The sequence below is a fragment of the Lactuca sativa genome, chromosome 3 (assembly GCF_002870075.4).
Source record: "Lactuca sativa cultivar Salinas chromosome 3, Lsat_Salinas_v11, whole genome shotgun sequence".
NCBI lineage: Eukaryota > Viridiplantae > Streptophyta > Magnoliopsida > Asterales > Asteraceae > Lactuca > Lactuca sativa.
This window is the reverse complement of record NC_056625.2, coordinates 13,446,261-13,461,523: the sequence shown is the minus strand read 5'-3', so window position 1 is coordinate 13,461,523 and position 15,263 is coordinate 13,446,261. Positions and strand designations below refer to the sequence as shown.

The following is a 15,263-nucleotide window of genomic DNA, read 5'->3' as shown; positions in this document are numbered from 1 at the left end:
AAAGTTCTCTATACTCATTTCGTTCTTTACTTTATAATTTATCTTGTTATTTGATCATATTTTATAATACGTTATCAGCATGAGGCTCTACCATAGAGTTCCAAATTCTTGTCGTTCTTGTCGTTGTCAGGTATATATATAATTTTTTTTTCAAAGTTCATATGTATAGTGCTCACAAGTTATATAATGCTCACAAGTAATTTCATGATACTTCTTAACTAACAATCCTCTAATATACAACTCTTTATTTTGATTAGTACTTTCACTATGGAAAACCTTAGCAAACTTGAGTTTGTGGCTCTTAACATTAGTGGAAAAAATTATTTATCATGGATCCTTGATGCTGAAATCCACCTTGATGCTATGGGTCTTGGAAACACCATAAAGGATGTAAATCCTTTAAATGAAGCATCAAGCCAAGATAAGGCTAAGGTGATGATTTTCCTTCGCCACCATCCCGATGAAGGATTAAAAGCTGAGTATCTCACTGTCAAAGATCCAGCTGATCTTTGGAATAATCTGAAAGAGAGGTATGATCATCAAAAAACGGTGATACTTCCTAGAGCTCGTTTTGATTGGTTACACCTTCGGCTACAAGATTTTAAATCTGTGAGTGAGTATAATTCAGCCATGTTCAAAATTACTTCCCAACTAAAACTATGTGGTGAGACTATAACTGATGAAGACATGCTAGAGAAAACCTTCTCTACTTTTCATGCCACTAATATGCTCCTGCAGCAGCAATATCGTGAGAAAGGTTTTAAAAAATATTGTGAATTAATCTCATGTCTTCTTGTGGCTGAACAAAATAATGAGCTCTTAATGAAAAATCACCAATCACGTCCGACCGGTTCTAGTCCATTCCCTGAAGTGAATGCGACATCATCTAATTATAACGGTCGTGGGTCTAACCGTGGTCGTGGCCGTGGTCGTGGTCAAGGTCGTGGACGTAGTGGAGGCCGTCATAATAATGGTCCCAACAATAATAATAGTAATATAAGTAACCACCATAAGTGGGAAAGTAACAAAAACCCACACCCTAATGATAAAAGTGGTCAAGGCTAAAAGAAAGTTGAAAATGTTTGTCACTGATGTGGAATGACCGGTCATTGGTTGCGTACATGTCGCACTCCAAAGCATTTTGTTGATCTTTATCAAGCTTCTCTAAAATATAAAGAAGGAAAAAAATGCGGAAACATATTTTGTTCAAAATTATTTTTCCGAAGATCAACTAGAAATGGGACATTTGGATGTCGCCGATTATCTTGCCTACACGGAAGGGACAAACGGTGTTATGGATGGTGATGAAAGTACCCAATTTTTCCCATAAAAGGAGATGGATATGCGATATCATGAAATTGTTGGTTTTCTAGTATCATTTTATTTTTGCATTATGTTTGTTTAGAGTCATTGTCATGGTCAAGAATAATATGTAGTTTTGTTTAATATCTTTTATGATTTTTATGTCATAGTCGTTTCATGAGAAGAGATCTCGATGATTCCTCTCAAAATAATAATATATGACTTTATTTCTCTAAGTTGAATATTTCTTATTTCTTATTATTTTTATTATATATTTTTATTTTGAAGAGATATATGGATATTCACAAAAGAAACGAGGAAGATATATATGTCTTGCAGACAGTGCAACAACACATAGCATTTTTAATAATGAAAAATATTTTGCTTGCTTATCAATTGGAGAAGCAAATGTTAATACAATAACGTGTAGTGCAAAAGTGATTGAAGGCTCCGGAAGAGCGAATATCATATTACCACAAGGGACAATAATTACAATTGGAGATGCATTATTTTCATCAAAATCACCAAGAAATTTATTAAGTTTTAAGGATATTCGGTCCAACGGATATCATGTTGAAACAACCAATGATGGTGATAAAAAGTATCTCAATATTACAAAAATGATATCGGGTAAGAAATGTCTTTTGGAAAAATTACATGTATTGTCCTCCGGATTGTATTATATAAATATTAGAATGATTGAATCTCATGCTATTGAAAATAAAATGTATGATAACATCTACAAAGTTTGGCATGACCGGTTGGGCCATCCCGGATCAATTATGATGCGCAAAATAATTGAAAGTTCAAGTGGTCATTCCTTGAAAAACCAGAAGATTTTTCAAGCTAATGAATTGTCTTGTGTTGCATGTTCTCAAGGAAAATTAATTTCCCGTCCATCATTGAATAAATGTGGGTATGAAAGTCCTAGTTTTTTTAGAAAGAATTCAAGGGGATATATGTGGACAAATTCATCCACCATGTGGACCATTTAGATATTTTATGGTCTTAATTGACACGTCAACTAGATGGTCACACGTGTGCTTATTATCTAGCCGTAATCTCGCTTTCGCAAGATTACTAGCACAAATAATCCGCCTAAGGGCACATTTTCCGGATTACCCAATTAAGAAAATTCGACTTGATAATGCTGGAGAATTTACATCACAAGCTTTTAATGACTATTGCATGTCGATTGGGATAACTATTGAACATCCTGTTGCGTATGTTCATACACAAAATGGTTTAGCTGAGTCGTCAATTAAATGCCTTCAATTAATTGCAAGACCATTACTAATGCATTCTAAACTTCCTACATCGACGCATGCAATTTTACATGCGGCATCACTTATACGAATCAGGCCAACTAGTTATCATAAGTTCTCCCTTATTCAATTGGTTTGCAGCCATGTACCAAATATTTCCCATCTAAGGACGTTTGAATGTGCAATTTATGTACCCATTTCTCCACCTCACCGCACAAAAGTGGGTCCTCAAAGAAGAATGAGAATTTATGTTGGATACGAATCTCCATCTATAGTAAAATATTTAGAACCATCAACTGGAGATTTATTTACAGCTAGATTTGACGATTGTCATTTTGATGAATCAGTTTTTCCAACATTAGGGGTAGAAATAAAGAAGCTGGAGAACAAAATCTCTTGGAATGAATTATCACTTTCAATTTTAGATCCTCGTTCAAGTCAATGTGAACTTGAAGTGAAAAAGATAATTCATTTACAAAATATAGCAAATCAATTGCCAGATGCATTTACTGACCCTAAGAGAGTAACAAAGTCTCATTTACCAGCTGTAAATGCTCCAGTTAGAATTGATATCCCAGAAGGAAAAAATACAACTACAAATGAATCAAAGTCACGCCTGAAGCGTGGAAGACCAACCGGTTCCAAAGATAAAAATCCTCGAAAACGAAAGGGAGCAAATATAATTGATGGTCCAAATGAGAACGGAATCTTTTGAAAAGATTAATGAAGCTCCAAAAGAGCCCAACGACATAACAAAAGAAACCAGGGTACCTGAAAATTATGAAAATGAAGAGATCTCAATAAATTATGTCATGATAGGAATAAGATGGAACCGAAATAAGATAGACGTAGACGATAATTTTTCATATCATGTTGCGTGCGATATTATGGAAGAAAATGAGGATCTTGAACCTAAATCTATAGATGAATGTTGAAATAGAAAAGATTGGCCAAAATGGAAAGATGCAATCAACAAAGAGCTTAATTCTCTTACTCAACGAAAAGTTTTTGGACCTGTAGTCCGTACACCAAACGGAGTAACATCAGTGGGACATAAATGGGTATTTGTGCGCAAAAGAAACGAGAAGAATGAAGTTATGAGATATAAAGCAAGACTTGTTGCACAAGGTTTTACCCAAAGGACCGAAATTGATTATGAAGAAACATACTCTCCTGTGGTTGATGCAATTACATTCCGTTATCTAATAAGTCTGGCAACGCATGAAAAATTGGAGATGAGTCTGATGGATGTACTTACCGCCTATTTATATGGTTCACTTGAGAATGATACTTATATGAAAATCCCAGAAGGGTTTAAGGTGCCAGAAGCACAAACTCCTAATTCTCGTGAAGTATATTCGGTAAAATTAAATAAATCATTGTACAAATTGAAACAATCTAGCCGTATGTGGTTCAATTGTTTAAGTACATTTCTTTTAAAAGAGGGCTATAAAAATGATCCATTAAGCCCATGTGTATTCATAAAAAGATCCAGATCAGAATTTGTGATAATTGCTGTTTATGTAGATGATTTAAACATAATTGGAACTCTTGGAGAATTGGAAAATGTCACTTCTTGTTTGAAAGAAAAATTTGAAATGAAAGATCTTGGTAAAACGAAATTTTGTTTGGGTCTTCAAATTGAGCACACCAAAAATGGAGTTTTTGTACATCAATCTAGTTATCTAGAAAAGGTGCTTAAAAGGTTTTATATGGATAACTCACATCCATTGAGTACCCCGATGGTAGTAAGGCATTTAAATGCCAAAAAGGACCAATTTCAACCTTGTGAAAAACATGAAAAACTTATTGGTCCTGAAGTACCATATCTTAGTGCTATTGGTGCACTAATGTATCTTGCTAATAATACGAGACTTGATATATCTTTTGTTGTAAACTTATTAGCAGGATATAGTTCTTGCCCAACAAGAAGACATTGGAATTGAGTCAAACACATTCTTCGATATCTTCGAGGTACAATGGACATGGGCTTATATTATTCAAATTCATCAAATATGGAGTTAATTGGTTATGCAGATGCTGGATATTTGTCTGTTCCACACAAAGCTCGATCCCAAATAGGTTATTTATTCACTTGTGGAGGTACCGTAATTTCTTGGCATTCTGTTAAACAAACTTTAGTTGCTTCTTCTTCTAACCATGCAGAGATTATAGCAATTCATGAGGCAAGTCGTGAATGTATTTGGTTAAGAAATTTAACTCATCACATTCGTGAGAGTTGTGGTCTAACTTCTAACAGGAACGTTCCAACCATAGTTTATGAAGATAATGCGGCTTGTATAGCCCAATTCAAGGAAGGGTTTATCAAAGGAGACAGAACCAAATATATATCACCAAAGTTTTTTTTTACTCATGATCTTCAAAAAGAGCGTGGCATCAACATCCAGAAAATTCAATTAAGTAACAACTTGGCAGATTTGTTCACTAAAGCGCTCCCTACATCCAAATTTGAAAACATGGTACGAAATATTGGAATGTGACGCTTTAAGGAAATCAAGTGATGTGATGATCAGGGGGAGTTGGAAACATATTGTACTCTTTTCCTTAGCTATGTTTTTCCCACTGGGTTTTCTTAGCAAGGTTTTTAACGAGGCAATTGTTCCAAATATCTATTATTAATCATGTACTCTTTTTCCTTAATAAATGGTTTTTCCCATGATTTACCTATTAAGGTTTTAACGAGGCATGATATAATCGTCATTCAAGGGGGAGTGTTATGAAATATTAGTTTGTGAATGACCATTGGATTCTCCATTTCTCCCATAACTCTCCATCATTATTTAGCATTAGTAACAACCATTTCAATGTGTTTTATGAATGTAATAATACACCATCATAATGTGCATTCATATTATAGCTCATCTTTCATCTTATTTGGATAGTATAAATAGTGAGCCATATGTATTAGAAACTTGATGATTTCATCACAAGCATTGGAATAAAAGTTCTCTATACTCTCATTTCTTTCTTTACTTTATAATTTATCTTGTTATTTGATCATATTATATATATATATATATATATATATATATATATATATATATATATATATATATCCCTATCTAATAAACAAAACCTAAAGTCCACATGTCCATAGAAAAGAGCTGAATTTTTCCAAAGTTAAATACCTATTATATCCCTTCTTTGTTTCAGCTACATATCAAAACAACACAACGCCCTGTTTTCTTTCAAATTACTCGGTCATAACAGTTGTGCGTATTAACTCCAAAATTCATTACATTCCCGCTTCATAGCATCTTATTATGGTATCTGATCTTTTATATAAGTTATGCTATCAATTGCATTCAATGGAAATCATATTCTGGTCAATATATATTTCAAACATATTATATCAATCGTTTCTTTAGTACATCAGGTTTCCAACGTTTTCAATCATCGCGCTCAAAAATCAACCACTCAATCACAGAAGAAAATCGTCCACTCAATCACAGAAAAGAGTTGTTCAGTAAGTTTATTAAAAGCCTACTTTCAGATTGTTTGTTTATTATTTGAATCTTTTTTTTTAATGTCTGTGTTGTTTTTTACACAGTAGTATCTGCTTCTCAATGTGTATGCGTGTGATAATCATAATCGAAAATTGTTTCTGCTTCTTAATGTGTATACGTGTGTTTTTTTAAGTATGTAATTAAGAATTGTGATTTAAACAACTTTAAGATTGAGATTGAGTTTATTCCATTTGACATCCATGATCATTGATCTGTCGTATAAACAGAAAAAAAAAATATCCTCAATGTTACCCCTGAAGTGAATAAAAAAAGAGTTTAGGAATGGAATTTTTTTTTATTTTTTGTATAATTTTCAAACCTCATAACAACTTTCGTATTTACTGTAACAAAGTAATTTAAGTGGTGGAGGGTAATCTTGGTATAACAAGAACAATAAGAAGAAGAAGAATAAAAAATTTTAATATGTTATTTGGTGAGATTTTGACCTCCAGGTCCACCACTTCTAGCAAGGCTCATTGTATAAATGAACTTGAAAAATGAAAAGTGCAATGCCTTAATTGTTAATTTTTTCGAATTTTATTGCATATATATATATATATATATATATATATATATATATATATATATATATATTGATTGATTGATTGCTAATCAAACTATAATGATGGCAAGGGCATTTTCATCCTTCATCAATCGTTGTTACGTCTGATTTTCAGGAATATCCATTCTATCCACTGGATCAACTGGTGGGGGGCATTTTGGTCCTTTATTTTCTCTTTGTAGTGTATATACATGTACGCTATTTAGTGTGTTTATTTTCGGTTTAATGTAAGATATTTAACTATCGCCATCAGTATGGTTTAAACACAAAAAAAGTGCAAATCCAAACTGAAAACAAAAACACAAAAAAACCACTAAAAAACAAAAAAAATGTCCCAGCAGAGAAAAAAACCACTAAAAAAAGGAACCAAACAGTATCAAACAGAAGGAAAATTGTACTTTTCAATTTGGCATTGGTTTTATTTAGAAACCAAAAAAAACCCAGCCTGATTTTTATTAATTCAATGTTTATTTTGTGTTAACCCATGTCATCTACAATTATACTATAAAATTTTTTAATTCTAAATTCCAAATCTGTTTTTGTGGTTATATATTAGCATTTATGTACAATCAATATCAGCATACTTTCATTTTCTGTGTTTGCTAAGTTTAAAGGCCAAATCTGTCCTGCTGTTGCTACTTATTTTTATATTGGTAAAATACCCTAAGTAAATAGTAGTAGGCCAATGCAAAAATGTAAATTTCGTATTTAGTAATATTAACAACTAAAAATGGTTCTGTTTAAGCGTACATCATATCTTATTTCCCTTTAATTAATATGTTTTTGGTGTAAACCGGTTCAAATCAATGACAATTATGTAATTATGTGAAACATGACAGAAATGCCCCTTAATTCAAAATAGGAACTACCAGTTAAGTAATACAAAATCCAATCAACTAATAATAAAGAAGAAAAAATATAACAAAAAACAGAAAGAAGTTATATTTATTCTCCAAAATCTGAGTTTTTTGAGTCTTTGTCATAATTTCTCAAAAAAATAATTTAGCAACTAAAGCTATGTTTTTTCTGTATTTCATCATGTAATAAAATAAAAAATTGCTTCAATTTTTTGATCGAACGGAATGGACTGTTACGATGGAATGTGATTCCTTCATATTTTTAGTTTTCACTCTTTATCTTAAGTTCTGGGTTTTTCTTCTCATAACGATGGAATAAAATGAAAAGATTGCAATACCCATCTTATTTATGTAATCTTTGATTACATTATTTGAAGTTGTCATAATTTTAGCTAAATGATTTTTTTTGTAGTAAATAACTAAAATACAACATTCGCCTAGATGCACATATGAATTCTCTACTAATGTTCCTGAAATTAAGATTGGTTTATGCTTAAACATTGTACTTTCAATAAATATGGTATCTTATGTATTTGGTGAAAGTAAATAACTTTTATTTTATGTTTTTTTATGGTGTTAGAAAGTGATGGTTTAGTTTGGATTCATTTTTATGGTTCGCGACATTACATATAAGTTATTTTCAATTATTTTATGATATAGCATCTTATGTGTTTGGATTCACTTTTAGGTTCTTTTATGGTCTGTAAAATTATTATATTTTCCTTTTCGTGATCTTCTTATCACCGGTTAATATGGAAGGCAATAGAGTAGTTCTTTAAGGAGTAACTTGGTGTTAGAAAAATGACACCCTTGCGTTGCTATGACATATTTTTTCTAGCAACTTACTTCCCTTTTATTATTAAAAAAAATAGCATCTAACTTTCATTTATTGTTAATTATAGCATCCAACTTTCATTTTAGTGTTAAGTATAGCATCCAAGTTTCATTTATTGTTTATTGAAGCATCTAACTTTTAAGTCCATAACTACAAATTGAAATCAACCTCTTTGGAGCTTCGTAGCAAATTTGAAAGCTTGTCCGTTTAGAAGATTGTTGCAGTTAAAGCAAATCAAACCACATGATTCGAAAAAACGAAAAAAGTTAACATCGATATTGGAATTCTAATATTTTTTTGGTTTGTGATCGGCAATTACTCTGTTATTTTTTGGACTAAATTTGCTTTTGTGAAACCTGGAAAGTCGGTTTTTGGTTCCTCCTTAACAGAACATGTAAGGTTTATTTTTGTGTTCAAACATTATTTATTTTGAAATATATATATATATATATATATATATATATATATATATATATATATATATATATATATATATATATACAAAAGCCAAAATAATACATTATTTTTTAATCAACTATGTTGTATGAGTTAAGATTATGTTGGAACAATCATATGGACCAAGAGTACACATAGTTTCTGAAAAACTATTTTAATCCCAGCCCTTTTAACATTTGCCGAAATTTTCCAATAATACATTTTTAGTAATTTATGAATATTTTCATATTACTTCAATCTATTTCTAAATATACATTATTTAAATTTGTAATTTATAGTGTTGTGTTTATTTATTTTTATTTTATATTTAATTTTTTGTATGTTAATATCATTTAATTGATTGTGTTTTTTTACGGTCTATTTAAATTGACATTTTTGTTCTATAAATCATGTTAAATGTCTGCACATCATGAATGTATTTGGATATTCAAATATATAAAAGTCTAAACAAAAAATTATATCTTATTAATTTAATAAAATTTTACAAATTTTTTACCGTGGTTTCATTGTTGTAATCTACTATATATATATATATATATATATATATATATATATATATATATATATATATATATATATATATATATATATATATATACATACTAGGTGTAAGACTCATGTATTACATGGCTTCATTTTAAAGAAATAAATATGAAATTTTAAACATTTGAGAAAATTAAATTTATAAGAAAAAAATAGAAAAATATTGAATTATTATAATTAAATTGTTTGTTTTTCTTTTAAATTAAACAAATAATTTAGATAAATAAACAAAAGAAACTAATCAAACTTTAATTTAAAAAATTTGAAATTAGAAGGAGTCAATTAATAAAAGTGATATGCATTTATTATTACATTTATTGCAATGATTATATTTAAATATTATGTGGAAATTAATAAAATGAAAAACTCACAAAATGTCATGTGGAAAAAAAGTAATTAAAAATGACAACAAAATGGCATGTGGCCAAATCAATTAGGATATGACATGTGACACAAAGTTCTTTATTTATTAAGGAATATATATATATATATATATATATATATATATATATATATATATATATATATATATATATATATATATAGGGAGAGGATCAAATGAGAACACCTAAAAGGTTGAGAACGCGAGAACAGTTCTGGACCAATCATTTTATAAGGGTATATTAGTAACTTTATATAAATATTAATTAATGATTTCCTAAAATCTAGGGATAAAAATTTTAATTACCTAACAAAATTAATATTTCCTTTTAGTTAATGAAATATATATAAATGTTTTTTTATGATTTTTCCCAAAAAATATTTATGACGGTTTCAAAAAAATTACCTAAAAAAATTAATATTTCCTTTTATTTTAAATCTGAAAAGAAAATCTTAAAAAAATATTATTTTCTACTATTTCACGTTTTTTTTTAAAAAAAATGAATAGAAATCCAATCCCAAATCAATACACTTCCGATCAAAAATGAAAATACATCAAATTACAAATAATTCAATGCATTTTTCATAAATTGAAAATAAAAAATAGTGTAAAAGTTATCATTTTTTCATAAAATGAATACCTCGAATCATAAATAAATACACTCATTCGTATGAGTACACTACTATTCATAAATAAATACAATCATTCACACACGAATACATTGCAATTCACAAATGAATACACTGTTATTTATAAATTAATACACATTCTATCATAAATGAATACACGTGCTATTCATAAATAAATACAACCATTCACACATAACTACAATGTTATTCATAAATGAATACACGTGCTATTCATAAATAAATACAACCATTCATGCACCCCCTTCAGGAAATTATTACCATAAATTCGAAAATTATAATTTTTTTTCTTTCTTTGCCTCTGTTCTTCAAAAAAATTTCCAGTTGGTCCTCCCATTGCAACCATTCTACCTCCTGAACACTCAAGCAAAGATTAATACAAAGAAATCCAATTATATATCATCCAGTAAACCAAATCACTAAATATACACACCAATTGGCTAACACAACCTTTTCATTTTTACTTTTTACAAGTATTTATAATTTATTTTCAAACATGTATCTATAGAAGCTACAAGAAATCAAGGGTAATTCTGTCATTTGTCATTATTTGTATTCTGCAGATTTACAAAGGAATTTCATTCGATTCCATTGTCATTTCTTCCAAAACTTAATGCAAAAGCCAATCAGATCTCAATTCGATTCTCATTTCTTCCAAAACTTAATATTTCAAATTTGGTTATCCACATCTTAAATATTAATGGTAGAGGGGTATAATCGTCATAAAAAATAAATATTAACAATTGTTTGTTACAGACACACGTGATGCTACCTGAGTACTTAATGCAAAAGCCTACAGTCGATGAAGCCATGGACACATTAAAGAAAGTCGGTGTCCCTGAAGACGAAATGGTCGCTTTAGAAAGACAGTTGGCATCTGCCGCCCCCAAAACCACCTCCACCACCATGGATTCCAACAACCGGAAGCTTGGATTTGTGAGTGGCGGTGTACAGTCGTCGGAAACCGCCTCCGGAGAGTGATGATGAAGATGATGAAAATGATGATGATGGGAAGGTTGAGATCTCACAGAAAGATGTTCCGGAAGCTGTTTTTGGAGGACTTGTGAGAAAAAAAGATGATGAAGAAGAAGATCAGGAGGCAGCGATTTGCAATGATGATTGAAGACCAGGTAGTAGCGATTGAAAGTGTCGATTGAAGCGGGCTTACCTTCTTGTTGAAGGCGAGACACAACTATCCTTCCTCGTCATTTTCATTTATCTTCCTTCGACAGAGGATGTCTAACAGCCGATATGCTATGTGGTAGGGATGGAAGCGTATTTCCATCTTCAATTGGTTAAAACCCTAATTTAATTAGAGAGACGGAGAAAGAATGATGCCATGACCGAATCAGTTAAGCTGATTTTATGGAACAATCAAAATGGAAATTCCATTACTACCCTTGAGACCCTTAATTGTAAATATAATAATTACAATTTGGTTCCACATTTCTTGTAATTTACATAAATGACACATTAATATGAACCTTTGATTTTAGGATTTAAATTGCTCAGATCTGTTCTCGCGTTCTCAGCCTTTTTAGTGTTTTCAATTGATCTTTTATATATATGTATATATATATATATATATATATATATATATATATATATATATATATATATATATATATATATATATATATACATAGGAATGAGTTCTATGGAAAACAAATAACTAGGGCAACATCTACCAGAACCAATAATCAAATGACACGTGTCCATTTCTTTCTTCACAAGTAATGTATTGTGGAAGTTATTGTGGAAGTGATGTGTTGTCATGTTTTCATTGGTTCAAATATGTGTTGCCCTAATCATTCATTTTCCAAAATCCAAATAACTGTTCTATATATATATATATATATATATATATATATATATATATATATATATATATATATATATATATATATATATATATATATATATATATATATATATATATATATATATATATATATATATATATATAAAGTTGGAGTTTGGAAAGTAACGGTCCAGTGGCGCTTTGCTTATCCAGAATAAACTGAAACCAATTGAAAGGAGGAAGGTGATCCACACACACCGTCGAGGTGGAACTGTGTGAGAATGCGAAGCATGACGACTCTCTGTTCATCAGAGAGCGTGTTGATGATGAGGAGGATGGCGTCCTTTTCGACTCAATCAACTTCTGCTAAACCTTTGGAATTCTTTAGATGTTTTCTCGATTCTAATGTTTCGTCTCTTCACACTTCTCAACTTCGCCTTTTCTCCTCGAGGTATGTTGATGTTTTTCAAGTGTTTTCGATATGAATTTCTTTTATCTAAGTTCATGAACCTGTATGTGATGATATTTTCATAATTATATTTTAAATTGATAATCGAGGTGACGCAATGCATAAATCAATTTCTGGATGGTGTCTGAATCCCACATTTCACCCTTACGGGTGTGTTTCACAAAAAATTAAAGTTAATACTGTCCAACAAATGATGGTTATATATTAGGCAATAGGTGAATTGGGAATTTCATCAGTTTTTGGTCCAAATTTAGAACTGTGGTTCTTTCCTCTCAATTCTCAGAGGAAACGTTGAATATTGATATAATTTTTTGATGAATCAAACGTGTGGCTGCAAAATAGACTAATCTTATGCAAGAGTGACTATATCTAGCTACCAATGAGTAACCAATTGCTGTTTTCATGGATTCCAAAATGAAACTCGTTTGCAACTTTAATGATGGGGTAACGTACAACTCAGAAGAATCTCATTTCTTGCAGGCAACATTGCATCAAACTACATGACAGGCGATTGAGGCAATGTCAGCACTCAAAATCCCAAATGAATGTTAGTAACTTCTTAAGCATGTGTTTGTATTCTAAATTTCTCTCAAACGTGTATTCTCTTATTTGTGTTTATTTAGCATGCTGACATGTAATTTTTGGGAATTTAAGGTACTTCATTCTGATGATGAAGATGCAACAAAACTAACCCACAATGTAGAGGATTGGGAATGCAGTACTTCAAACAAATCATATTCAAGATATAAGTTAACACCAAAAACATCACTTCCTTTCAAGGATTTCTCACTTGATAATACATCATGGAACAGCTGCCTAAAGTTCATGCTGTTTTGCGGGATTTTAAGTCTTCAAGATTCTCAAAACGCATTTGCTGTTGGTTCAGATGTTGCTAATCTAATGCAGTCTAATTCGTTTTTTGGAGACCTCAGTGATTTAAGCACAGGTTTTGCTTCAGTTAGTATAATCAATCTCCCTATTTCTGTTTTTTTTTCCCTTTAATTTGGTGCCTCCTTTATTTATGTCAATCCTGTTTACAAACAAATCTTGACATAATTCCTTTTTTTTTTTTCCAGGCATTCTTGCTGATATTCTTCTCTGAGTTGGGGGACAAAACCTTCTTCATTGCTGTAAACGAAATCTTACTAATTTTTCTCATATTTATATTATCAAAAAAAGCTTTAATTACAAATTTCCCCACATTACTCTTTTTAGGCACTTTTAGCAGCTCGGAACTCTGCTGCAGTTGTCTTCTTGGGGACATTTGGTGCACTTGGGTAAGTGATAGACATATATAGTAATCTGTATTTCAAATTATTCACGTGACAATATAATATATATTATGAATTATTATCAGGATAATGACTATCATATCCGTTGTTCTTGGGCGAACTTTTCACTATGTAGATGAAATCCTTCCCTTCAGGTTTCTTTTCTCTTTAATCGATGCTAATTAAATCCATTTGATTCTTTCATCTTAATTAATATATATTATCTTGAATGCCAGATTCGGTGACATGGACCTTCCTCTTGATGATATTGCTGCAGCATTGCTTCTGGTAATATATGTGAAATCAAAAATATAAATATATGTTCATGAGATTAATTTAATCGATTATATAGGTTTATTTTGGTGTTTCAACTTTGGTTGATGCTTCTTCTGGTGATGGGCTTAAAGCTGAAGAAGAACAGAAGGAGGTAAATTTTTAGTCTCATTCAAATAGTTTATTCAGCCTTGAAATTCAGTCACTTTACGCATTATTATTAAAATAATAATAATAATTTATAAAGTTATTAACATTATTACAGGCTGAGATAGCTGTATCTGAAGTTTTGGGAAATGGTGCTGGGATTCTGGCTGCAGCTAGCACAATCATTAGCACTTTTCTTTTAGTGTTTGTAGCTGAATGGGGTGATAAATCATTTTTCTCTACAATTGGTAAGTAATTGACCTTAAAGATTTTCTCTGAATTTACTACTTAAAAACATTTAAGAAAAAAAAAAAAGACATTTTTTGTTATCCTTGAATTATATTAAAAGTTAAAACATTGTGTTTGTTCAGCTCTTGCTGCTGCCTCCTCACCTCTTGGAGTCATTGGTGGGGCCCTAGCTGGTCATGGACTTGCAACTCTGGTAATTTATTAAGTTATATGAATCATTATTTTATTTTATTTTTTTATTGTTTATTAAACTGAAGAATATGAATTATTTGTGGTATATAATGAAACCAATTCTTGTAGCTGGCTGTTCTTGGAGGGTCATTACTGGGAAGTTTCTTATCTGAAAAGGTTACATCGATTATTGAAAATAATTCATCATATACTACATAATTATTAAAAACAGAATATTAATAATAATAATAATAAAAGTTGATATTATTTTTGTATAGGTGATTGCATACGTTGGAGGTGTTCTTTTCCTTGTGTTTGCAGCAGTGACAGTGGTTGAAATTGTGAGTTAGAATCAATCTGTTTGTTTGTTTTCTTCGATTCAATTATTGAACTTTTTCATAATATTTTAATTTTGTAAGGTGATTGCTTCATATGATTATTAGCAGATTTTTGGGGATTTAGATTCTACTCTTTTTTTTTGGGTAGTTGCTATTTAGAGGTTTAGA

General features: G+C 30.5%; 2 protein-coding genes across 2 annotated transcripts; both read left to right on the top strand.

Annotated features, from left to right (window-relative positions):
* Positions 1–267: 267 nt before the first annotated feature.
* On the top strand, positions 268–1,065 carry LOC111886504 (uncharacterized). The gene has a single exon (XM_023882758.1). The coding sequence runs from the start codon at positions 268–270 to the stop codon at positions 1,063–1,065; it is 798 nt and encodes a 265-aa protein (XP_023738526.1).
* An 11,291-nt stretch (positions 1,066–12,356) lies between these two features.
* LOC111886477 (GDT1-like protein 1, chloroplastic) lies at positions 12,357–15,218 on the top strand. The gene is made up of 12 exons (XM_023882723.2): positions 12,357–12,628; positions 13,127–13,193; positions 13,301–13,603; positions 13,723–13,776; positions 13,862–13,923; positions 14,004–14,072; positions 14,154–14,205; positions 14,270–14,344; positions 14,456–14,585; positions 14,709–14,779; positions 14,887–14,934; positions 15,036–15,218. The coding sequence occupies exons 1-12, from the start codon at positions 12,459–12,461 to the stop codon at positions 15,105–15,107; spliced, it is 1,173 nt and encodes a 390-aa protein (XP_023738491.1). The 5' UTR covers positions 12,357–12,458; the 3' UTR covers positions 15,108–15,218.
* The last annotated feature ends 45 nt before the right edge of the window (positions 15,219–15,263 follow it).

What these genes read in the sequence shown, in the direction of transcription:
- LOC111886504 (XM_023882758.1), top strand. Translation starts at nt 268, where the DNA reads ATGGAAAACCTTAGCAAACTTGAGTTTGTGGCTCTTAACATTAGTGGA.
- LOC111886477 (XM_023882723.2), top strand. Translation starts at nt 12,459, where the DNA reads ATGCGAAGCATGACGACTCTCTGTTCATCAGAGAGCGTGTTGATGATG. An exon ending in TAAGCACAGGTTTTGCTTCA is followed by an intron (nt 13,604 to 13,722) that starts GTTAGTATAATC and finishes TTTTTTTTCCAG; the next exon opens with GCATTCTTGCTGATATTCTT. An exon ending in ATCATTTTTCTCTACAATTG is followed by an intron (nt 14,586 to 14,708) that starts GTAAGTAATTGA and finishes GTGTTTGTTCAG; the next exon opens with CTCTTGCTGCTGCCTCCTCA.